This window comes from Phacochoerus africanus, chromosome 9 (genome assembly GCF_016906955.1).
Source record: "Phacochoerus africanus isolate WHEZ1 chromosome 9, ROS_Pafr_v1, whole genome shotgun sequence".
NCBI lineage: Eukaryota > Metazoa > Chordata > Mammalia > Artiodactyla > Suidae > Phacochoerus > Phacochoerus africanus.
In genome coordinates, this window is record NC_062552.1 from 76,032,277 (window position 1) to 76,054,391 (window position 22,115).

The following is a 22,115-nucleotide window of genomic DNA, read 5'->3' on the forward strand; positions in this document are numbered from 1 at the left end:
CTAGAGACTCTCATACTGAGTGAAATAAGTCAGAAAGAGAAAGACAAATACCACATGATATCACTTATAACTGGAATCTAATATACAGCACAAATTAATCTTTCCACAGAAAAGAAAATCATAGAATTGGAGAATAGACTTGTGGCTGCCAGGGGGAGGGATGGGAGGAGAGGGAGGGATGGGAGGAAGGGGAGGGATCAAGAGCTTGGGGTTAACCTATGCAAACTATTGCTCTTGGAATGGATTTACAATGAGATCCTGCTGTGTAGCATTGAGAACTATATCTAGATACATCACAACACAACAATGGGAGGGAAAAGTATGTATACATGTATGTGTAACTTGTACCCCACGCTGTACAGTGGAAAATAAATAAATAAATAAATAAGTACTTATCCCCTTAGAGTTGACATGCGAATTAAATAAGCTAATATATGTACATGGCGTGTGGTGAGCTTTAGAAAAGTGTTAGCTCTGACCTTAGGGCAGCTGTAGGAGAGCTGAGTCCTAGGCCCCTAACATGCTCCTCAGCACTGAATCCTCAGCACCAGCAGGCTTGGTGGTTGAGCTAGGAATCCTGCGGAAGAAGGAAACGACACCATTTGTAGGAGGCTGTTGATTATATGCTCCTGGAAAGTGAGGACGCCTTCTGTGGCGATCTAAAAACCCAGGGGCAACTAACTCGGAAGCAGCACATTCTGAAAAGCTCTTGCTTCCTTTCTGCACCCCGCCCACATCCCCGTCCCGGTCTCCCCGCCCCCAAGGGCAGGACTGCAGAGGCCTCCGTCAAAGAGGAAGTCAGTCTGGCCAAGTAGAGAGAACAACCTGGGGAGCCGGGAAGCGGATTCCGGGAAGCGAAGTCTGTGACGGGGCTTGGAGATTGATTCCTCTCCCAGCGCCGCCCCCCTTTCCGTGTGGGCTCTCAACTTCCAGAACCCTCTGCACCTACCAACTTGATGTCCGGCATTAAGTTATGGTGAGTGAAGAGTGAGATATGGATCTGGAGCCACCCCCCCACCACACACACACACACACACACATACACACACACACCATAGGCACCCTGCGGGCTCACTCAGGGGATGCCACCCACCTATGTGCCAAGGCCCCGGGGCATAGTGGGTTTCACGGGGGAGGCTGGGGATTGAACTGACCATATGCAGTCACGGGGGTCACGGGGATGGGGCGGCTTGGGGAACAGCAGTGCTGACTTGGGGGTCATGGCCAGCTGATGACCAGGCCTCCTCTCACAGGCACGTTGGTGCTTCAGCGCCCCTGGTGCCCATCGAGGACTTGGAGAACCCGAAGTTCATCGGCAAAGGAGGATTTGGCACGGTCTTCCGGGCGCAGCACAAGACTTGGGGTTTAGACGTGGCGGTCAAGATCGTTAACTCGTGAGTGACCCAAGCTGCTGGCAGCTGGTGCCAGCCAGGTGTTTGGTGGAGAAGGCAGGCCACTGTAACTCAGGGCCAGGGTGGGAAAGGGAAGGGTCTACCCAGAAGCTGAGCAACTTCTCAGAAGCAGACTCCAACTCTCTCCTGATTGCAGGCAGGCGATATCCAGGGAGGTGAAGGCCATGGCAGGTCTGCGTAACAATCATGTGCTGCTCCTGCTGGGGATCACAGAGAAGCTGGAGTGGGACTATGTATCTGGGCCGGCTCTGGTGACTCAGTTCATGGAGAATGGTTCCCTGGCGGAGCTGCTACAGCCCCAGTGCCCTCGTCCCTGGCCGCTTCTCTGCCGCCTGCTCCAGGAGTTGGTGCTCGGGATGTGCTACCTGCACGGCCAGAACCCTGTGCTCCTCCATCGGGACCTCAAACCCTCCAACGTCCTGCTAGACTCAGAGCTCCATGCCAAGGTCAGCGCATCCCCGCCCCAGCCCAACCTCTGGACAAAATCCTGCTCCAGAGCTGCTCCAGCTCCACTCACTGGACATGAGACCTATCTGCTGCAGCCCAGGATACCCTCAGCAACTCCCTCTGGATATAGGGCTGCCACCCAGGAGCTATAGCTGCTGCCATACCAGGTGACAGAGGCCTTGACCAACATGGTCAGTTCCACTGTGTTAGAACCCACTAGGACCTCCAAACACCCATGGCTAACCTAGCTTAGGAGGCTCAAATCTTGACCCAGCCCCATGGAGAGAGGACCCAGACCTCCAACCAAGGGCCCCACTTGTCCTACCACTTCTCTAACCCTCCACACCCCCTTTCCAGGGCTGGGCCTAAACATTCTATGGGGTAGTGGGAAGAAAGTTCTGGAGGCTGCCTGGCCCTATCCATCCCTATCTCTTCCTTCTTATCTCCCTTTGCAGCTGGCAGATTTTGGCCTGTCCACATTTCAGGGAGGTTCACAGTCAGGGGCAGAATCTGGGGAATCAGGGTGCACCCCAGCCTACTTGGCCCCAGAACTGCTGGCTGATATAAACCGAAAGGCCTCCATGGCCAGTGATGTCTACAGGTAAGGTACCCACTCCACATAAACATCCCAATTTCTACACCTCTCTGGGTCCTTCTGAGGGACAATATATGGAAGGGAGTCTTGCCAGCAGTTGGGTCAGGCCTCAGCTTTTGTCTCCTGCAGCTTTGGGATCCTGATGTGGGCGGTGCTAGCCGGAAGAGAAGCTGAGGGTAAGACTCCAGGCAGACTCTGGGATCCCTAATCTCAGGTGTCCCCCTCCTCCAAGCCCCCACCCCCCCCCCAAGCTCTCCTCTTCCTATTGACCTGCTCACACTGCCCTACTCCCTCCTCACCTCTCCTTGGACTGTACTCCCTGCCCCTTTCCATGATGGGCAGGTGGCCCTCACTCTCTGAATGCCTTCTCTCCATGTCCCCCACCCCCACCCCAGTGGTGACCCAGATATCACTGGTGCGGGAAGCAGTGTGTGAAGGGCACGTCCGACCCCCATTGGATGAACTGCCCCAGTCTGGCCCTGAGAATCCTGGCTTGGAAGGACTGAAGGATTTAATGCAGCGCTGCTGGAGCCATGACCCCTGTAATAGGCCCTCCTTCCAAGGTGCGCTGGTCATTTAGTTGGCAGCTGAGGTAGGCCTGGGTCTGTCCGCAGGGGGCTCTTCCCTGATAATGAAGCTATGCTCACCCACCACCCACTCTGCCTTCTCTCCAGCATGCCGACCCAACACCCAGAGAGCCCTCGATCTGGTAACGAAACAAGATATAACTTGTAAGAAGATGAATGCTGCGGTCTCCACAGTGAGTGTCTAGCACCCCTAGGAGCTGGGCAGGGAAGGCACAGCATGGCTTCCTTGGCCACCCAATGACTCCCCGCTGACTGCTGTTCTCTAAGCCTTGACTCTCATGCCCACTCCCCCTAACCCATCCCTGAGTTCCCAGACAATGGACATGGGCCAAGAGGCTCCTCCCTTGGGTTAACCCTGGCTCTCCCACCTCCATGCCCAACCAGCTCTCCATCCTTACAGGTGAAGGAGTTCTTGTCTGAGCACAAGAGCAGCAGCAGCTTGTTGTCTGTCTATGAGCCAGGCCTGGAAAGTCCAGAAATGGATGGCCTTAGGGGGAGCACAGGAAGCCATGATTCTATGGTCTCTGAAATGATGAACAGCCTGAACCTGGAGGAGTACCCCAGCTCTGTTCCTGAAAAATGTACAAACCCTCCTGAGAGGATCAGGGCCCAGAAAGAGCAGGTTCAGCCTACCTGGACAGCAGAGATACCTTCAGATTCAACAGCCCAACCTCTTCAAACCCCAGAGACCTTACCTTTCATGAGCCAGAAGCCCAGCCACACCTCAGCTTGGCCCCCAGGCCCTGGACCGCAAGAGAATCAGGTGAGACCTTGGCAGGACTCAGGGATGCACTAGGACTCCTGTGAATCCTGTCCCCCTGCCAGGGAAAACTTGGGGATGCAGTAGGGGAACAGGCCCAGGGACAGGGAGCCTGATGGCACTGTGTTGTCCGTAGGGGCCTGAAAGACGTGGCACCAACTGGCCTCCCATGGCACCAGGGCCAAATCCAATATCAGGTACCCATTCCCCATTCCCTCCTTTCCTCTGCTCAATTCTTCCACCAGCTTCTTCCTCAAGATCAAATATAGATCCAGGTACTTGGGGAGGGGGATGAGAAAGGGCTAGAGGTCACCTACCCCAACTTTCTCATCTTATAAATGAAGAAACTGGGATTGGGTCTCACTTAGGTCACACAGCAAAGCTTGGATTTGCCCCTGAGCCTTCTGACTTTCCAGCTCTGTGATCCTCTAAATTCCATTGCTGCTATGTAGGCCCAGAGGGCCACCCAGCAGAAAAGACCCAAATGTCAGCGTCTCAGATGTTCGTTGCCACTCCTCTTGAGCTTCTGCAAACCCAATTCTGAAACCCGAAAGGGAAGACCCAAGGCACACCTTGACACAGTCGTGGGCAGGCCCAGAGACTGCCTACTTGCATTTCCCCAGGGTGAACACAAGGTGCCGCTGCCCCCCACCCTGCCACTCCTCCTCGCTTAGACTCTCAGATCTGTACCCTTTAACCCTCCCTCAAGCATCACTGTTTCTCTTAAAGGGCCATGGTCTCCTCAGTTACTTTACAACCAAGGGGTGCAGATTGGAAACAGCAACTACATGGTTATAACAGGAAGAACTGCCTCATCCACGCGGGGCCCGGTACCTTGGGGCATGAAGAAGGGCCCCCAGCACAAGTAGCTTTCAAACAACTAGAAAGAAGGACTGCAAGAAACGGAAGCCTGGAGTGGGCCACAGGGTTGGTATCATGATAGCAGGTATCAAAGCAGCTTCTGAACTGCCTTCTGGAAAACCCAGCGTTCTCTGAGGGTCATTAGGCCTATACCCGAACTGTCTTTGTTTCCCCAGGACTCAATAAACATGGTGGAATTTTAGCCCAAGCACTGTACAGGAGGCTAAAGCTTCAGCCAGGGGAGGGAAAGGGACATGGATGAGAGACCGGGGAGCTGACATCGAGGGAGTGGGAGGTACTGCCCTTCAACCACAACCACGGACCACAACCAACCGGAAGCAGGATGCTGGGAATGGGCAATGTTGTGGCACACAAGGTCAAGGCCCAGCCGGTGGCAGGAAGGAATCCTGGAGGCCTAGCTCCTGGGGCTGCTCTAATCTCAGGGCAAAGCATTTCCTGTAGGGCATGTCGAGACCCCACCTCAAACCAAACCCTGGATGTAGAGGCTGTGGCCCAGCCACCCACCTTTTCTTGTGGGCTATGGAGGCTTGGCAGTGGGGTCCTGGGGAGGGGGTTCTCCATGGGAACTCGCAGTCCCCAGCACATCTTTGCCCTGCACGATGCCCCTAGTCTCTCACAGGTCAGCCTCCATATTACCACTCCCTCCTCCAGGTGCACCCACGCACACGTTGCTGTAACACGGAGGCCTCAGAACCCTTTGATTCCCTGCTGGTGTCTAGGAGTGGAGAGCAATGGCTCCACAAAGCTACACACACACCCCTCCCTTGGAGTTGGACATCACTGGAGCATGGACTGGTCAGATGGGGCCGCAGCACTGCCACCCAGTCTGGAGGGGCAGGGAATGAGCAGCCCTCTCATCTTGACCTAGACTTTAGCTCCCATACAGCACCATGTGCTTCTTCCCTGCATTTTTGCCAGTCTTCCTTCCAGCCCTCCCTCAGTCTCCCCACATCCAAGGTTCTGAGTCCATTTTGATACTGGCCCAGCACCCCCATGGTCTGCATTCTCATTCCTTGAAGGGGTTGATGGGAGGAGGCCCTGGTGCTGGGAGAGACAATCAGACTGGGGGAGGAGGCCTGTGGAGTCTGGCTAGGGCACAGGAAGGGCCGGGCTGTCCCATCAGGGAAGTGGGAGGGGGCTGAGGCGCCGGGAGGGAAGCGCCTGTGGCCCAGAGCTCAGAGCTACCAGCCCAGAGACAGGCGTGACTCCAGAACCTGCCCTGGGGTTAGCCGGTTCAGCTGCGGCAGCATTGTGGGCAGTGAGTTGAGGGAAAGAGGGAACCTGGGGCTCCTTTGCTTCCACCCCAACTCCCGTGCCCCTGGTGCCGAGGCTTTTGCTAGGGCACCTCTGCGGTCTGGGTTTGAGGGAGGAGGGGTGAAGGATTGGGCACTCCCCTCCCCTCGGACTGGGAGACGGGCAGGAAGGCCACGGGGAGTGCCTGGAAGATGGGATTGCTGCGAGGCCATGCGGTCTGGGTGGAAGTGGCTTGGACCCGGTGAGAAGGGCACAGTTGAGGCTGGCAGGGGCCAGACAATAACCCACTTTGGCCCTCCCCAGCCCGGGGTCCACCCCCAGGCTGTGCAGCACTGAGCAGGGGAGACCATGGCCCGCCTCTTCAGTCCCCGGCCGCCCCCCAGCGAAGACCTCTTCTACGAGACCTACTACAGCCTGAGCCAGCAGTACCCGCTGCTGCTACTGCTGCTGGTGATCGTGCTCTTCGGGCTCCTGGCACTGCTCGCTGTTGCCTGGGCCAGTGGCAGGGTGAGCAGAGGGGGATGAGGATTTTGGTGTGGGGTGCCTCCCCTGGGGTGGCTGGAGGGTTACTGCTTAGAGGACATTTTTGGGGATGAGACTTGTGGCATCTTCTTTTTGATGTGCTCTCTTTGCTGGGACCCAGGAAACAAATGCTGGACCTTGCTAGGAACTGTGCAGTGACCCTGCACAAGTCACTCTCTGGGCCACAGTCTCTGGGTTTACACAGGGAGGTAGCTGAATCCTCGATGCTTCTGATTTCTCTCTGGGTACTGACAGACCTCAGACCTTACAAGCTTCTCTGGTCTACTGGTTCTAGAATAAATCCAACACCGGATTTTCCAATTTTCCAGGGGGGAAATTACACTGGGCCCCCTGGGAATCTGCTTCCTGGTTTTCTTTCCCTCTTAGGGACTGTGGGGCAGTTGTGCCCACAGACTCCCCAGAAGGCACCCTCCATCCCACTCTCATTTAGTTCCCAAAGAAACCCATTTCTAGTTTCTTTGGTGGGGTGCAAGGGAGAGGGAGCTTAAATACAGTTTCTGGAAATACCCTGCTCCAAGTTTTATTTTCTTACTTTGGGGGCAAGGTGGAAAAGCTTTGGATGCGACTGATCCTTGACTGTCCTCCATAAAGTCCAGGAAGAGGTGGGGACCAAAGGCAGAGACAAGGGAGGGCGGACTTCTATGCCTTGAGGCGGTGGGGTCTGCAGCTCCCAGGCAGGCAGGGGAGGTTCTGGGCGCCCTCTGCTGCCCAAGCCCTGCGGGGTGGGTGTGGGGTGGGGCCTGAAACTCAGAGCCTTGGCCTCAGGCCGGGAATCTCCCAAGCAAATTGGCCAGATTTAGAAGGCTAAATGCCTTCTGTGAGTTAGGATTTTTCACTTGCTTTATAATCTCACGAGCTGGGTAGGGTGGGGGTGGGAGGTACTTTAATTCCTATTTGACAGGTGAGAAAACTGAGGCCCAGAAAGGTCATGGATTCACAAATGGCCAATATGAGGTTAGAGCCTGGTCTTCTGGGCAGATGGCCCAAGGCTTAGACTTCCTGCAGCATGCAAGTGAGCAATTAGGTTGAATTCTATGATACTGCTGGTCCTGTACATTAATAACAGACTACCACCCATTGCATATGATTCTACCTAATATGAATGGCAAATGGAGGTGTCCTGTCTGCTTTTTGTACTTGGATTTGAGACATTTTTCAGAATGGGTCTGGAGTTCCCATCATGGCGCAGTGGAGACAGTGGAACCTTGAGGTTGCTGGTGTGATCCCTGGCCTCACTCAGTGAGTTAAGGATCCAGCGTTCCCATGAGCTGTGGTGTAGGTCACAGATGTGGCTGGGATCGGGTGTTGCTGTGGCTGTGGTGTAATGTCAGCTACAGCTCCGATTTGATTCGACCCCTAGCCTGGGAACTTCCCTATGCACTGGGTGCAGCCCTAAAAAAAAAAAAAAAGCACTGCCGGCTCCACCTGTCCTTGGAGGAGCTCCCCAAACTCTACACCCCTATCTTTCCTCATATGCTCCCTCCTCCCAGGAGCTGGCCTCAGACCCAGGGTTCCTGACCACTGTGCTGTGCTCTCTGGGCGGCTTCTCGCTGCTGCTGGGCCTGGCTTCCCGCGAGCAGCGACTGCAGCGTTGGACTCGTCCCCTGTCCGGCCTCGTGTGGGCAGCGCTGCTTGCGCTAGGCCACGGCTTCCTGTTCACCGGGGGCTTGGTGAGCGCCTGGGACCAGGTGAGGCAGATGGAGCAAGGGGGAGGGGCCTACCGGGCCTTGAACTCTCACCCAGGCTCCAAGGAGCAGCGCCACAGCAGCAGCGTAAGCTTGCAGCTTCCCCTGCCCCTCTCCCCCAGGTGTCCTTTTTCCTCTTTGTCATCTTCACCGTGTATGCCATGTTGCCCTTGGGCATGCGGGACGCCGCCGCCGCGGGCCTTGTCTCCTCTACCTCACACCTGCTGGCCCTCGGGCTGTATCTTGGGCCTCAGCCAGGCTCACGGCCAGCGCTGCTGCCTCAGGTGAGCACGCAACGAACCCAAGCTGCGTCCAGGGCCGGCTCCGCTGGGTGCTACTTGGTTCCCCTGGGCATTCACCAACCGTCCGTGAGCTGTGACTCCAAGGCAGGGCGCAACGCTGGGCGCGGGGTACAAACACAGGCCCCGACCATACCCTTGCGGAACTGGTACACAGTGCAGTGTGACGCCTGCAAACGCCAGAAGAGGGCTCTGGGCCTACGGGGAAGGGAGTGCGCCTGGGGACTAGGGTTATGGGGACAGATGTGGATGGGGGAATCTTTAGAGAGAATGTAAAAATTGCAACTTAAGTAATTTTGTGCTGTGGAGGGGGTGGGAGGTGGGGATGGTGAAGTGGTATTGCCGGCAGAGGAGACGTTTGTGCAAAGGTTTCTAGACCTAAGAGGCCGTATTGGTGCAGCAGCCAAGTCTGGAGCAGGGGGAATGGTGTAGGGAAAGTGCCCCTGACGGATTCCACAGTGTTGCTGGCACCTCTTGCCTCGAACTACTTCGGTCTCCTAACTATAGAGTCGTCCCCTGTCCTCTTATTAGAGACCAATCCAGCTACACACAATAGCCACCCCACCCCCACCCGAGTCCAGCACCCTCTAAAGCTGAGCCTCCCCGGCAGCTGGCAGCAAATGCAGTGGTGTTCCTGTGCGGGAACGTGGCTGGAGCCTACCACAAGGCGCTGATGGAGCGCGCCCTACGCGCCACATTCCGGGAAGCGCTTAGTTCCCTGCACTCACGCCGGCGGCTGGATACGGAGAAGAAGCACCAGGTCGGCAGGGCCTGGGAGCTGTTTAGACCACACAACCTGGTTCTGGAAGCTGAAAGACTTTGGGCGGGTCGCTTCGTTTTCTGTTTCCTGCTTTGTAAAATGTAGCCATTGCTCACTTTGGAAAGCTGCTGTGAAAGCACTTGAGAACGTTATGACACTAAACGAAGGGTTCTAATTCCAGTTTGGGTGCTGGGTTGGGTCCCTAAAGGTGATCATTGCAGGGTAGGGCTAGAGCCCGGCTATATGGGGCGGGGGTGGGGACAGACCTGGGCCAACACCCTGGGGAACACGTCAGGAGGCTGGGGAAGTCTGTAGGCTCTTAGGGGTTTGGGGGAACTTGGGGGGGGGGGTTAGTGCTCATAGTGACCTCCCCCAGGAACACCTTCTCTTGTCCATCCTTCCTGCCTACCTGGCCCAAGAGATGAAGGCAGAGATCATGGCACGGCTGCAGGCTGGACAGGGGTCACGGCCAGAGAGCACCAACAACTTCCACAGCCTCTATGTCAAGAGGCACCAGGGAGTCAGGTAGGAGGAAGAATGGCGGGAGGGGAGGGGATGTGGGCTGAGACCCCGGCCTCACTGACTCCATCTGTCCTGCCCAGTGTGCTGTATGCTGACATCGTGGGCTTCACGCGGCTGGCCAGTGAATGCTCCCCCAAGGAGTTGGTGCTCATGCTCAACGAGCTCTTTGGCAAGTTTGACCAGATCGCCAAGGTCAGAGGGGGCTTCCTTCCCTGCCTTTAATCTCCCCACCCTCGAGAGCCCCTTCTGAGGGAATGTCCTGCCTTGTAAGAGGCAAGTCCCACTTCCAAGCCCAAGGGGACTCCTTGTATGGGGATAGAAAACCCTCTCACATAGCCCAGGTTAGGAAGCTGCTCACTGCACACCTTAAACCTGAGAAACCTGTCAACATCCTCACAGATGTCCCAACCACAACACCCCGAAATACACTCTGAGCCCCAGCATAGGTAGTTTCTGGATACCATGGACCCTACAACCAAATCTAGATAGATTTTCTAATGCACTGACCTTAAGAGGCCCTTCTCAGGGAAATCTCTGCCCTCTGCACCCTTAACCCAGCTGCCTGCTCAGTCCCAGCGATGTCCCCAAACAACTTAATCTTGCGTAAGACAAAAACAAAAAAACAAACAAAAAAAAACCCATAAAAACCTCAATCCAGAGGTGATTTTTGTATGCTCAGATCTGAATACATCCTACACATGCCCCAGCTGGAGAGAACCACAGACATCCCAACCCTTGGGACGCCCTCCTGGGAAAGATGGCTGCCTAGGAGAGCTCAGCCAGCCCCATTTCAAGTTAAGGGAGTCCCTAGATCTGACCTAGACATTGCTAACCTCAGAAGTTCTTCATGAGAGTTCCCCATATGGCTCAGTGATAACAAACCCGACTAGTATCCATGAGGACACAGGTTCAATCCCTGGCTCCACTCAGTGGGTTAAGGATCTGGTGCTGCCGTGAGCTGTGGTATAGGTCAGTCACAGACGAGGCTCGGATCTGGCATTGCTGTGGTTGTGGCGCGAGCTGGCACCTGCAGCTCCAATTCGACCCCTAGCCTGGAAAGTTCCATATGCTGCAGGAATGCCTTCAAGAATACATTTGCTCCCACTTTTCCCAACTCCCTCCTGCCTCCTCTGGCCCCTAACCAGGTGCCCCCCTCCACCCTGCACAACCTCACCCCCACCCCCAGGAGCATGAATGTATGCGGATCAAGATCTTGGGAGACTGTTATTACTGTGTCTCCGGGCTACCACTCTCGCTGCCAGACCACGCCATCAACTGCGTGCGCATGGGGCTGGACATGTGCCGTGCCATCAGGTCAGCTGAGGTGGGCGGGCAGGAGTAGGAGGGATGCCTATGAGGGAGGAACAGGCAGGGTGGTGGAAGTTCTCCTGGAGAGAGGGAAGGGTGAGGCTGAGGTCGGGCTGAAGGCAGCACTCAGACTGTTCTCCACGTGCTCTGCTTAGGAAGCTTCGAGCAGCCACCGGTGTGGATATCAACATGCGTGTGGGCGTGCACTCGGGCAGCGTGCTCTGCGGAGTTATTGGGCTGCAGAAATGGCAGTATGATGTCTGGTCCCATGACGTCACTCTGGCCAACCACATGGAGGCGAGTGGAGTGCCAGGGTGAGAACTGGGGCTCCAGGAGGCTATAGGAGTCAGGCCTCCCACATGACTGGTTTTCATAATTTCCCCCCAGCCCTCCCACCCTGGGTATATCCATGACATAGGGAAGTTCCCAGGCAAGGGATAAAATCTGAGCCGAAACTGTGACCTATACCACAGTTAAGGACCACAGCAAACCTGGGTGCTTAACCCATGGTGGCACAGTGGGAACTCCCCATAGTTCTTTAGAATGAGCAGATTCCCAGAGTTCTCTGGTGGTGCAGCAGGTTAAGGATCTGGTGTTGTCACTGCAGTGGCTTGGGTCACTGCTGTGGCATGAGTTCAATCCCTGGCCCGGCAACTTTCACATGCTGCAGTGGGACCAAAAAATAATAATAAAATAAAATGAGCAAGTGGGGCTCAGGGAGATCCTAGGGTGCAGGGAGGGGAGCTGGGAGATACTCTCCATAGCACAGGACCTTGCTTGAAGTCAGACATCCAGGAATGATCCCTGAAAGAAGTGGGAGGATTCGGAGGCCCTCCCTTCTGACTCCCATTGCACCCTCCCTCCAGACGGGTACATATCACAGGGGCTACGCTGGCCCTGCTGGCAGGAGCCTATGCTGTGGAGGATGCAGTCATGGAACACCGGGACCCATACCTTCGGGAGCTAGGGGAACCTACCTACCTGGTCATCGATCCCCGGGTAAGAACCCAGCCTGAACCCCATGGGTCAGCCCACCCTAAACACCCACAGCCATTGGGCCTGATCGCTTCCATGCCAGAGATTGAGTTCCTAGGTCCGTATGTATGTTCCGGAGGAGGAGACACAGGCTTTAAGGGGTGTTGGGAGAATGGGGAAGGGTCTTTGATCTTGACTCTCAGGCCTCATGTGACCCAGGCTGAGGAGGAGGACGAGAAGGGCACTGCAGGAGGATTGCTGTCCTCCCTCGAGGGCCCCAAGATGCGTCCATCGCTGCTGATGACCCGATACCTGGAGTCCTGGGGTGCAGCCAAGCCTTTCGCCCACCTGAGCCACGTAGAGAGCCCTGTGTCCACCTCTACCCCCCTCCCGGTACGTGCATGTCCTTCTTGAGCCCAGCACTTATACACACTCCTCCCACTGCCCACGCCCAGCCCTTCCTGCTCTCACCACCAGTGAGTCACTTGATGACGTCCCAAGGTCCTGAACTTTGTAGTCACTGCTTCAGGACCTTCCTTGCCCTTCTTTCCAGAGGAAGGGCAAGAAAGATGCCTGTCCTCTGAGCTCAGCTCAGAGAAGACTCAAGACCCCACAGTCACCATGTCCATTGCCCCCTAGCCTCCACTCAACAAGCCCCTTGCCCTGGTACCATACTGCCTCCTGACCCTGAGGCCAGTGCTCTACACCCATTCCCACCAGGAACTGTCTCTGTTTAGCTCAACTCCCACCACGGCACACTGTCTTCTCCAGTCCCCCACTGGGATTGGGGGGGCAGGCGGGGTGCAATCACTTGCTGCCCCTACTCTCTAGCACTTGTACACAGATAAAACGAGGTGAGAGTGAAAATCTCACAGGGCCTTGAAGAAGGAAGTCACCATGAGCAGGCGGAAGTGGGGGAGGGGGGAAAGGAGCCAGTCTACCCCTTGTCTGCGGGAAGCTAGGGCAGGGCCAGTTATTGGCAGACCTATGCCTCGTGCCAGAGGGTAATCAGTGATTCACCAGCTGCTGGAGGAGCCTGGATCTCCCCCACTGGCTGGCTCTTGGGGTTGGTACTTGATGATGAGCGGCCAGAATCCCCACATGCAGGGACCCAGGCTCTGTCCCTCTGAGCCCAGGGTTAGATTTCTTAGACTGTTCTCTTCCATTTTACTGGATTTTCCCCAAACCTATTCAGCATTGCTGGCCACCTATCCACAGATCTTCCCAGAATCTTCTCTACTAGATAGACCTGCTTGGATTTTCAGGTAGTCCCAGAATACCTTTCTTGTGATCCACTACCCTGCCCCCGGCTCCCATCCAGCAGGAAAGGTGTGAAGTAGTGGAGAGGTTGCTAGGAGCCAGGGATTTCAAGACAATGTTGGGTTCAATCCTTGTGGTGGGAAGCCCCCGCCCCAGAACTGGTGCCAGACCTCCCAGACCCCCCCAGTGGTGTGCAGGCTAAGTGTCAGGGCAGAGGAGTGGGCACCCCTCATTCTAAGGTGTCTCTAGAGGCAGGACCTCACCCTCCCAGAGACTCCCCTCTCAGCCCCTTACGTTCCAGCACCTCAGTCAAATGTTAGGAATCCTTAAGAATCCCACTTGGCTTACTATTAAACAGTGCGGAACTTTGGGGTGACAAGGTGGTGTTTGTGTGGTGGCTACCATCCATGCATTCACTTCTTCCACAGTCTTTGAGTACCTACTAAATGGCAGGCATTAGGTTAGTTCTTGAGAAGACAGAAATGAATAGGTTTTCCCTGCCTTTGAATAACTTATAGGTATGGGGCAGGGGCACGTAAGTAGTTTGATAAAAGTTAGGACCAGGCATAGATGCAGAGATGGCCTCGTGCCTAGAACACACCTGTCAATCACTCTCGGTCTCTCCCTCTCCATCCCCTCACATACACAAGGTTTTGGGTTGGGGGGGTGATGTGACTCCTTGTGACACTGCTTCCTTCACATGAGCCAGGGGACCAGGGAAGGACGGTTGCTTCCATGGGCAGTGACCACTTTGCCCTTTTCCTTGATGTTTGTCCTCACCTGCTTGCGTGCTCATTCTCACATCTCTGCACACATTGTGTATTCCTTGTGGTGCGGAAGAGAGCTACTGTAAGGAGGCTTGTTTCTCTTCCTCTTTCCCTCTCTTCTCCACTTGTGTTTCCCACCCCCATCACCCCCCAGCTCAGCCTGACCATCACGAAACGGCAGAGGGGATACAGTGTTTTGCATCACCCTTCCAGCTTCAACCAACAGGGGATTTTTTTGGCATGGGGTGGTGGGAAAGTCTCTGCCTTTGGAATCTGTGCTGTCCTTAGGGAAGATAAAACACAAAGAATCAATAGCCACTCACGCCTACAGAAGATCCAGGGTTTCCTCCTAAGTGATAATTCTGGGGAAGTCAGAGAGTATGGAGATTCTGGGAGTCTCAAGAGTCAGGAGGAAATTTTAACAAGTAAATATGGATTGAACTTTCCCTTATGGGCAGGTCAGATTTATTTTTTATTTTTTTATTTTTTATTTTTTATTTTTTATTTATTTATTTATTTTTTTTTTGGGTCTTTTTGCCATTTTTTGGGCCACTCCTGCGGCATACAGAGGTTCCCAGGCTAGGGGTCTAATCAGAGCTGTAGCCGCCGGCCTACGCCAGAGCCACAGCAACCCAGGATCAGAGCCGCATCTGCAACCTACACCACGGCTCACGGCAACGCTGGATTGTTAACCCACTGAGCAAGGGCAGGGATCGAACACTCAACCTCATGGTTCCTAGTCGGATTCGTCATCCACTGGGCCACGATGGGAACTCCGCAGGTCAGATCTAGAAAGATTCAGATGGAGATAGAGATACATCTAGAGATAGAGATGGATAGAGACACAAAGATAGAGATAGAGGGAGATAGATCAAGATAGAGATAGAGAGATAGAGATAGAGAAAGAGTTCATTAGAGGCAAGAGGAACAGCCAGGTCAGATGCTCAAGTCAAGGCCATGTGTAGAAATGGAATGTCTCACTGTAGAGGCTCCATCGTGGTGGAGGACACTCACCATTTCCCCATCTTCCCCCATCCCTGTTTCCCTGCAGGAGAAGGCCCTGTCTTCCTTCAGCCCCCAGTGGAGCCTGGACCGGTGAGGAGGCCAAGCAACCTTGACAATGGGGCTGTCTGGGTGACCTACCTCCATCCTCCCCAGGGGTAGGGGAGGGGGCTGCTCATGATTTGCCCAGAGGCTTTGGAGGGTCTCACTGTGCAGGAGCCGTACCCCCCGGGGTTTCGATGACGAACTGGACACCGGGGATGCCAAGTTCTTCCAGGTCATCGAACAGCTCAACTCTCAGAAGTATGGAGAACGGAAGAGGGCTGGGAGGGCTGGAGGCCTGGGCTCAGGTGGTAGAGGAGGGGTGGTGCTCCTGGACCTGGAGGGAACTCACCTGACCACGCCCCCCCTTGCCCTTTCCTCTTCCCGGCTCATTGCCCCCACCTCCCACCAGACAGTGGAAACAGTCAAAGGACTTCAACCCACTGACACTGTACTTCAGAGAAAAGGAGATGGAGAAAGAGGTGGGCTGAGGTGGTGACACCAGAGGATTTCCCAACCTCAGTTCCTGGGCCCTGGGGAGGGAGCAGGCCTTGTGGTCCCACCTACCCCACCCAGCTCTGCTGTGTTTGTGCCTCTGGCGGGTGAAGGGCTCTTACCTATCCATTGATGGGAGGGAGGAGGGCAGCTCCTCAAAGAACCAGTAGATGTTACCTGGGGCAGAACTGGAGGGTGGGATGGTGACACTGGGGACCCACTCCTTGCCTGGGATTGGCACTTTCAAGGTCATGGGCAGCACCGGTGCCCTGGCTCCACCTGACCCCCTCCCTTGCAGTATCGGCTCTCCGCACTCCCCGCCTTCAAATACTATGCAGCCTGCACCTTCCTGGTTTTTCTGTCCAACTTCATCATCCAGATGCTGGTGACAAACAGGTGAGAGAGCCCTTAGGCAGGGGAGACCCTAATTCTCAAAAACAGGCCCCCCCACTGCCGGCTCTTCTAGACCCCTGACCCACTCTTTCTTCCTTTGCTACTTCCCCTTGGTCCAGGGCACTGAGCCGCAGAGGAAGTGGAAATGTGTGCTCTGGGGAACCAGGGATCCTAGCCCTCATCTTACTGTCTTGTATCCTGTGAACTTTCTACACACCCCAAGTATTTTCACACGCCTGTCTCTCAATTTTAACAACAATCCCATCAAGGAGGTTTTGTTCTCACTGAGAGCCCAACTCTCACAGCAAATGAGTTTAGAAAGTAGGTCTAAACTAGTGAACTAGGAGGGGTGTGCACTTGTTCAAAACTCAGCCAAGTGAAAGAGCTTTGGCCTGAAGGCCCAGAGACCAGTCTGATGCAGCCTTGGACACTCTTGGGAGCCCCCTGCCCCCCAGGATCGAACTCAAGCCACAGCAGTGACATTGCTGAGTCCTTAACCACTAGGCCACTAGGGAACTCCCTGCCCCTTCCAATATGGTCTCGACCTCATCCCAGTACTGCCCTAGACCCTCAGTCTTCCCAGATCATCAACCTGTATTGTCTGTCTTCCATCAGCCCAGATCCCATCAGCAGCCGATTCAGATCCTCAGGACCACTTCTCTCCATGTCTCCCAGCCAGAGTGCCTGGCACCCTCCCAGCACACAGAAAGCCTATTCTGGCTGGTCAAGGCTTTGCTCTTTTCTCCCTTTAGGCCCTCAGCTCTGGCCATCACCTATAGCATCGCCTTCCTCCTCTTCTTCCTCCTCCTCTTCGTCTGCTTCTCAGAGCACCTGACGGTGAGGTGGGCTTGGGAGCAGGGTGGCGAGCTGGGGCCCTGACCACGACCCAGCCTGCAGTGGGTGCCCCAGCCCCACAGCTGAGATTCCCATACTCCTTCCACAGAAGTGTGTCTTGAAAGGCCCCAAGATGCTACACTGGCTGCCCACACTGTCTGTCCTGGTGGCCACACGGCCTGGACTGCGAGTTGCCCTGGGTACCGCCACCATCCTGCTCATCTTTGCCATGGCCATTGCCAGCCTGGTGAGAGAGAAGGGGCCCTCTGCACCCCCACCAGGGCATGCTGGGCCTGCCACAGGCTCAAAGGGGAATCCCTGGACTTGGGAGGACAGCTGGCCTAAGGCCAGGGGATGCTAGAAATGTTGGACAAGTCTGAAAAAATTTACAGTCACCCATAATCTACCACGCAGGCATAATCACCGTGGATAAGACATCCTGCTATCTTTTTTTCTATGTGCGCAAATCCTCATTTCTTAGCTTACTCACTGTGATTTTGTAAGCTGAGTTTGGGTGATTTTTCAGAACTTTGAATCATTCCTACCATTCTATTCCCGAAATGCATCTTAGAACTCATCCCCCAGCCAAGTGACAGAAGAGGAAGCTGAAGCCCAGAGAGGTTAGGTGTCTGGCAAGAGATCACACAATGGATCCTTGACTGATTCTATGGACCCATGACACTGACTCCCCCAATCCCTTTTCCTGCCAGTGAGGACCGGGTGCTGAGGCTCCCTCACCAACCAGAAATAGCAGGATCCACCCCTTTGAAGGAGAGAGTCGGTTAAAATGTAGCACAGGCCACCAATGCACCAAAGGAGCTGCTTGCAGGCCTTAGCTCCTCATCTCCTTCTGCAGGTCTTCCTACCGGTGGCATCACACTGCCCTTTCCAGGCTCCCAATGTGTCCTCCATGGCTTTCAACCTCTCCTGGGAGCTCCCTGGATCCCTGCCTCTCATCAGCGTCCCTGTGAGTGTCCTTCACAGCCCTGAATCCCCTTCTCCAGAACCTTCCTAGGCGCCTCTCCCCCATCTCCAATGGAAGAATATTCCACCCAGTGGACCGGGAGAGACATGAGTCACACTTGATGTATGTTTGAGTGGATGACACCCCCTGCCCCCTTGATGGGACTGAGCCCTGGGAGGTGCAGTGCAGGAGCCCTGGGGTGTCCCCCACCCCCACCCATGGGACACGCCCTCCTGACCACCCTGCCCGGCCCCACAGTACTCCATGCACTGCTGCATGCTGGGCTTCCTCTCCTGCTCCCTCTTCCTACACATGAGCTTCGAGCTGAAGCTGCTGCTGCTCCTGCTGTGGCTGACAGCCTCCTGCTCCCTCTTCCTGCACTCCCACGCCTGGCTGTCCGACTGCCTCGTTGCCCGCCTCTACCAGGGCACCTTGGACTCCAGGTGAGCACCAGCCACTGCTCAGGGGGCCCAGGCTGGGATGGGACAGAGCAGGACTGTCTTCATCTCGCTGCCTGAACCACCCACAGGGCAAAGGGAGAGGGAAGCCGAGAGCTACATGGGCACTGGTGTGGGGGGAAGGGTGGGGGAGGCCATTGGGAAGGGGCAGGGCAAGGGGCAGCCCTGATCCGTGGCCTCCTCAGGCCAGGGATGCTGAAGGACCCCAAGTTGATGGGAGCAGTCTCCTTCTTTGTCTTCTTCTTCACCCTCCTGGTCCTGGCTCGGCAGGTAAGTCACCCAGCTCAGCCCTCCAAGTGCCACCCGCCCCCAACCCCACTAAGGGTGAGGTAGAGTCCCCATGTTTGTGACTTAGTCTTTCTGTTTCCCTTAATCTTACATCTCCAGGGTGGGGCCCAAACAGTATATGCCCACTGGAAGCTTCTAAAATTCCACTCTGAAAGGTTTACTTCCTGCTCCCTTTCTTTCTTTTTCGCTTCCTCAACTCTCCCCTCCCCTCCTCCCTCCCACCCCTAATCTAGGAATATCTTGCTTAAGAAAAACTGCTGCCGATGCAGCCTTCCCCAGTTAGAATCTAGATTCAAGGCAGTCTCCCCAGGAATAGTTGCACCTTAAGCCTTTAAACTAGGTGCATGGTGTGGTTTCAAGCCTTGCGGGTAAGGAGCTGGCGCCTCCCCTACACACTGTCTCCCCATGGCCCCCTGGTGACCCTCCCCAGAATGAGTATTATTGCCGCCTGGACTTCCTGTGGAAGAAGAAGCTGAGGCAGGAGCGGGAGGAGACGGAGACAATGGAGAACCTGACTCGCTTGCTCTTGGAGAACGTACTCCCCGCGCACGTGGCCCCCCAGTTCATTGGCCAGAATCGGCGCAATGAGGTGACTCCCCACACCCAACTCCTGAGCCCCAGATGCCACAGGGACTCATTTTGGAGGAATGTCTTGGCTTGGTCCACCCTCTCTGAACTCCCACACAGGGAGTGGCCATCCAGGCCCCCTAACACGTGCCTCCAGTTTCATGAGATCTTAGGCTCTGTCTTTGATGAGCACAGATTCCCTGCATCCCAAATTCTTACTTGGAAGGAGTGTCCTCTCCAATGGCTACTCTCTATCCTTCAGAAGAGTGTTGACGGGAATTGTGTGAAGGACACAGTCCGCCCATCTCTCTAGCCCTGTGCCATCCAGTATGGTAGCCATTAGCCTGGCGTGACCATTTAAATTTAAATTAATTAAAATGGAAAATTCAGTTCCTTGATCCCACTGGCCACATTTCAAGTGTTCAACAGCTGCTCATGGCCAGTGGCCACCATATTGGACAGCATATGTAATTGAACCTTTCCATCGCCACAGAAACTTCTATTGGATGAGGCTGTTCTAGATCCTCAAATATCTTTGTACAGTCAGACCAGCAGAAGATCACTCACATATCAGTACCATCTTACCTGAACCACCACCATCTGTTATTGGAAATGCTCTCAGTCTGTATCAAGGGGGTGTCAAAAGAAATGGTTCAGGGTCTATTCACAGCCTTATTCCCCACCCCCTGCTCTCTGCTCTCACGATCAGGAGTAGCTCTACTTCTCCTGGTTTCTTCTTTCATAGACACTGGAAATCTGATGCTATTTTTATCTTCTCATTGGCTCCTAGAAAGCCCAGAGCCAGAATCTAGGACTAATAAGGACGTGATGGCCTCATTGTGTGAGCCAGCCTCAAACAAATGACTCCATCATTCCCATCTTTCTCTTCTTTCCTTTTGCCCCCTTTCCCTGTTATTGCTTTACGTTGCTTTATTATTGTAGCTACATCTGTAAGCTGACTTAACTGGCCGTACTTTTTAGCAATAAGATAGGATATGAAGATAATTCCCACAGGTGTGATCCCAGTTCCAAAAGTGACTCCCTTCCCGTTGCTGTGAGGTGATCTTGACCCCCAACCTCTGTCTCTCCTGGAATCACAATGAGCCCCAGTCTTTAACTCCCCAGTCACATCCCTGGGGTAACCTGGCCCTACCCCTTTCCCTCCCTCCCAATCCTGCATAAACTGAGGGGGAGGAGTGTGGACCAAGGGAGGCAGGCACAGTCCCTCACCCCAGCCTCCCACCCTCCCAGGACCTCTACCACCAGTCCTATGAGTGTGTCTGTGTCCTCTTCGCCTCAGTCCCAGACTTTAAGGAGTTCTACTCTGAATCCAACATCAACCATGAGGGGCTAGAGTGTCTGCGGCTGCTCAATGAGATCATTGCTGATTTTGATGAGGTGACAACTCCAAGGGACCCTATGTCCTGGATTCTAGAATTCCACCCACCAGCCCCTCCTTCCACTTTGCTCTCCCAGCCATGAGGCCCATCCCCCTCCCCAGCCCTCCTGCTCCTCCTCTGATCCCCCAGCTCTGCCCACCCCAGCAACTCTGCCCATTACTACCTCTCCTTCTGCCACCATCCCTGCCCCCACAACTGGTTCTTTAGCTTCTGGGAGAGAAGAGGGAGAGACTGGGGACCCAACCTCCTTTCTGTACAGCTACTCTCCAAGCCCAAGTTCAGTGGGGTGGAGAAGATCAAAACCATCGGCAGCACCTACATGGCAGCTACAGGCTTGAATGCCACCTCTGGACAGGACACCCAGCAGGTACAGCATCCCTTCTTTGCCAACCAACCCTCGCCTCTCAGTGGTGGGCCCATAATTGGGCCTTATCCCGATGTCCTCATTGATCCCGCTGGTGGGCTGTCCCATTGCCAGGATGCTGAGCGAAGTTGCAGCCACCTTGGCACCATGGTGGAATTTGCCGTGGCCCTTGGGTCTAAGCTGGACGTCATCAACAAACACTCATTCAACAACTTCCGCTTGCGTGTGGGTGAGGACCCTCCCTTGCTGGGGCAGTCTGGGACCTCCTCCCCACCTTCCCAGGCTCTCCCCCCTCCCAGGTCCTTTGTTAGCTACTCCCCAGTTCGCCCCTGGAGCCCCCTCCAGACTCACCCCTGGGATGGAGCTTGAAACTGCTGGGCCAGGAGCTCTGAGGCCCACCCACTTCTTTCCCTAAGCCGCCCTCCTCCAGCCCCACCTCCTTTCCTCCAAGGCCCCCAGGCCCTTCACTCTAGTTCCTTGAGCCTCCTCTTCCCCCTCCTTTCTCAGGTTGCCCTATTCAGGGCCCTTCTTTACCATACCTCTTGTCAGGGTTAAACCACGGACCTGTAGTGGCCGGAGTGATTGGGGCACAGAAGCCACAGTATGACATCTGGGGCAACACGGTGAACGTGGCCAGTCGCATGGAGAGTACAGGCGTCCTGGGCAAGATCCAAGTGAGGGAGCCACATTGGAGGCATGGAGGCAGGGGGGTTAGGGGTAGGGCAGCCCCCACACTCCCTCACACCCCTCCAATTGCAGGTGACTGAAGAGACAGCCTGGGCCCTGCAGTCCTTAGGCTACACCTGCTACAGCAGGGGTATCATCAAGGTCAAAGGCAAAGGACAGCTCTGCACCTACTTCCTGAACACAGATTTGACACGAACTGGACCTCCTTCAGCCACCCTAGGCTGAGACCCCACCCCCACCCCCTCCTCTCCACCTGTAAGATCCTCAATAAAGAGACTCTGGTATGTCTAGGTTAGAACTGATGTCAGAGCTGCTAGTATAGCTGGGGATTATCTTCTCTTTGCCCCTCCGCAGGATGACTTCTTCCCAAGCTGAGTGTGTGTGTGCGCAAGTGTGAGCAGGAGTATGTTCAAAAGGAATGATTCTTTTTCACAAGCACAGGAGAAGAAGAAGACTGCCTCAGCCTCCCTGCCAACCTGATCCCAGTGTTTTGTACCCTTGGAAGTATAAAGAATTTTAGCCATGTGACTGAGAACAAAGATTAGTCCCTTCCTTGCTCCCCATC

At 55.0% G+C, this 22,115-nt stretch overlaps 2 protein-coding genes across 7 annotated transcripts; both read left to right on the forward strand.

The window, feature by feature from the left end:
• Positions 1–769: 769 nt before the first annotated feature.
• RIPK3 (receptor interacting serine/threonine kinase 3) lies at positions 770–4,864 on the forward strand. 4 transcript variants are annotated; one of them, XR_007137084.1, is made up of 11 exons: positions 771–976; positions 1,254–1,394; positions 1,549–1,858; positions 2,315–2,460; positions 2,584–2,630; positions 2,850–3,017; positions 3,129–3,214; positions 3,442–3,804; positions 3,938–3,998; positions 4,531–4,747; positions 4,839–4,864. XR_007137084.1 is itself a non-coding variant. In XM_047796513.1 (10 exons), the coding sequence occupies exons 3-10, from the start codon at positions 1,577–1,579 to the stop codon at positions 4,668–4,670; spliced, it is 1,293 nt and encodes a 430-aa protein (XP_047652469.1). In that variant the 5' UTR covers positions 770–976; positions 1,229–1,394; positions 1,549–1,576; the 3' UTR covers positions 4,671–4,864. The 4 variants fall into 4 exon arrangements, 3 of the variants coding, with proteins under 3 accessions (XP_047652469.1, XP_047652470.1, XP_047652467.1); XM_047796513.1 differs by having other exon boundaries at positions 770–976; positions 1,229–1,394; positions 4,531–4,864; XM_047796514.1 differs by having other exon boundaries at positions 770–976; positions 1,271–1,394; positions 4,531–4,864.
• A 99-nt stretch (positions 4,865–4,963) lies between these two features.
• On the forward strand, positions 4,964–21,845 carry ADCY4 (adenylate cyclase 4). 3 transcript variants are annotated; one of them, XM_047796507.1, is made up of 26 exons: positions 4,964–5,941; positions 6,241–6,444; positions 7,971–8,168; positions 8,288–8,449; positions 9,075–9,224; positions 9,601–9,749; positions 9,827–9,938; positions 10,933–11,060; positions 11,210–11,368; positions 11,921–12,053; positions 12,249–12,422; positions 15,108–15,151; positions 15,275–15,361; positions 15,513–15,582; positions 15,894–15,991; positions 16,741–16,825; positions 16,932–17,069; positions 17,679–17,789; positions 18,045–18,229; positions 18,430–18,514; positions 18,963–19,121; positions 20,351–20,497; positions 20,759–20,866; positions 20,978–21,092; positions 21,413–21,537; positions 21,623–21,845. In XM_047796507.1, the coding sequence occupies exons 2-26, from the start codon at positions 6,286–6,288 to the stop codon at positions 21,773–21,775; spliced, it is 3,234 nt and encodes a 1,077-aa protein (XP_047652463.1). In that variant the 5' UTR covers positions 4,964–5,941; positions 6,241–6,285; the 3' UTR covers positions 21,776–21,845. The 3 variants fall into 3 exon arrangements, with proteins under 3 accessions (XP_047652463.1, XP_047652464.1, XP_047652465.1); XM_047796508.1 differs by lacking the exons at positions 20,978–21,092; positions 21,413–21,537; positions 21,623–21,845 and having other exon boundaries at positions 4,964–6,444; positions 20,400–20,497; XM_047796509.1 differs by lacking the exons at positions 4,964–5,941; positions 6,241–6,444; positions 7,971–8,168; positions 8,288–8,449 and having other exon boundaries at positions 9,161–9,224; positions 9,644–9,749.
• The last annotated feature ends 270 nt before the right edge of the window (positions 21,846–22,115 follow it).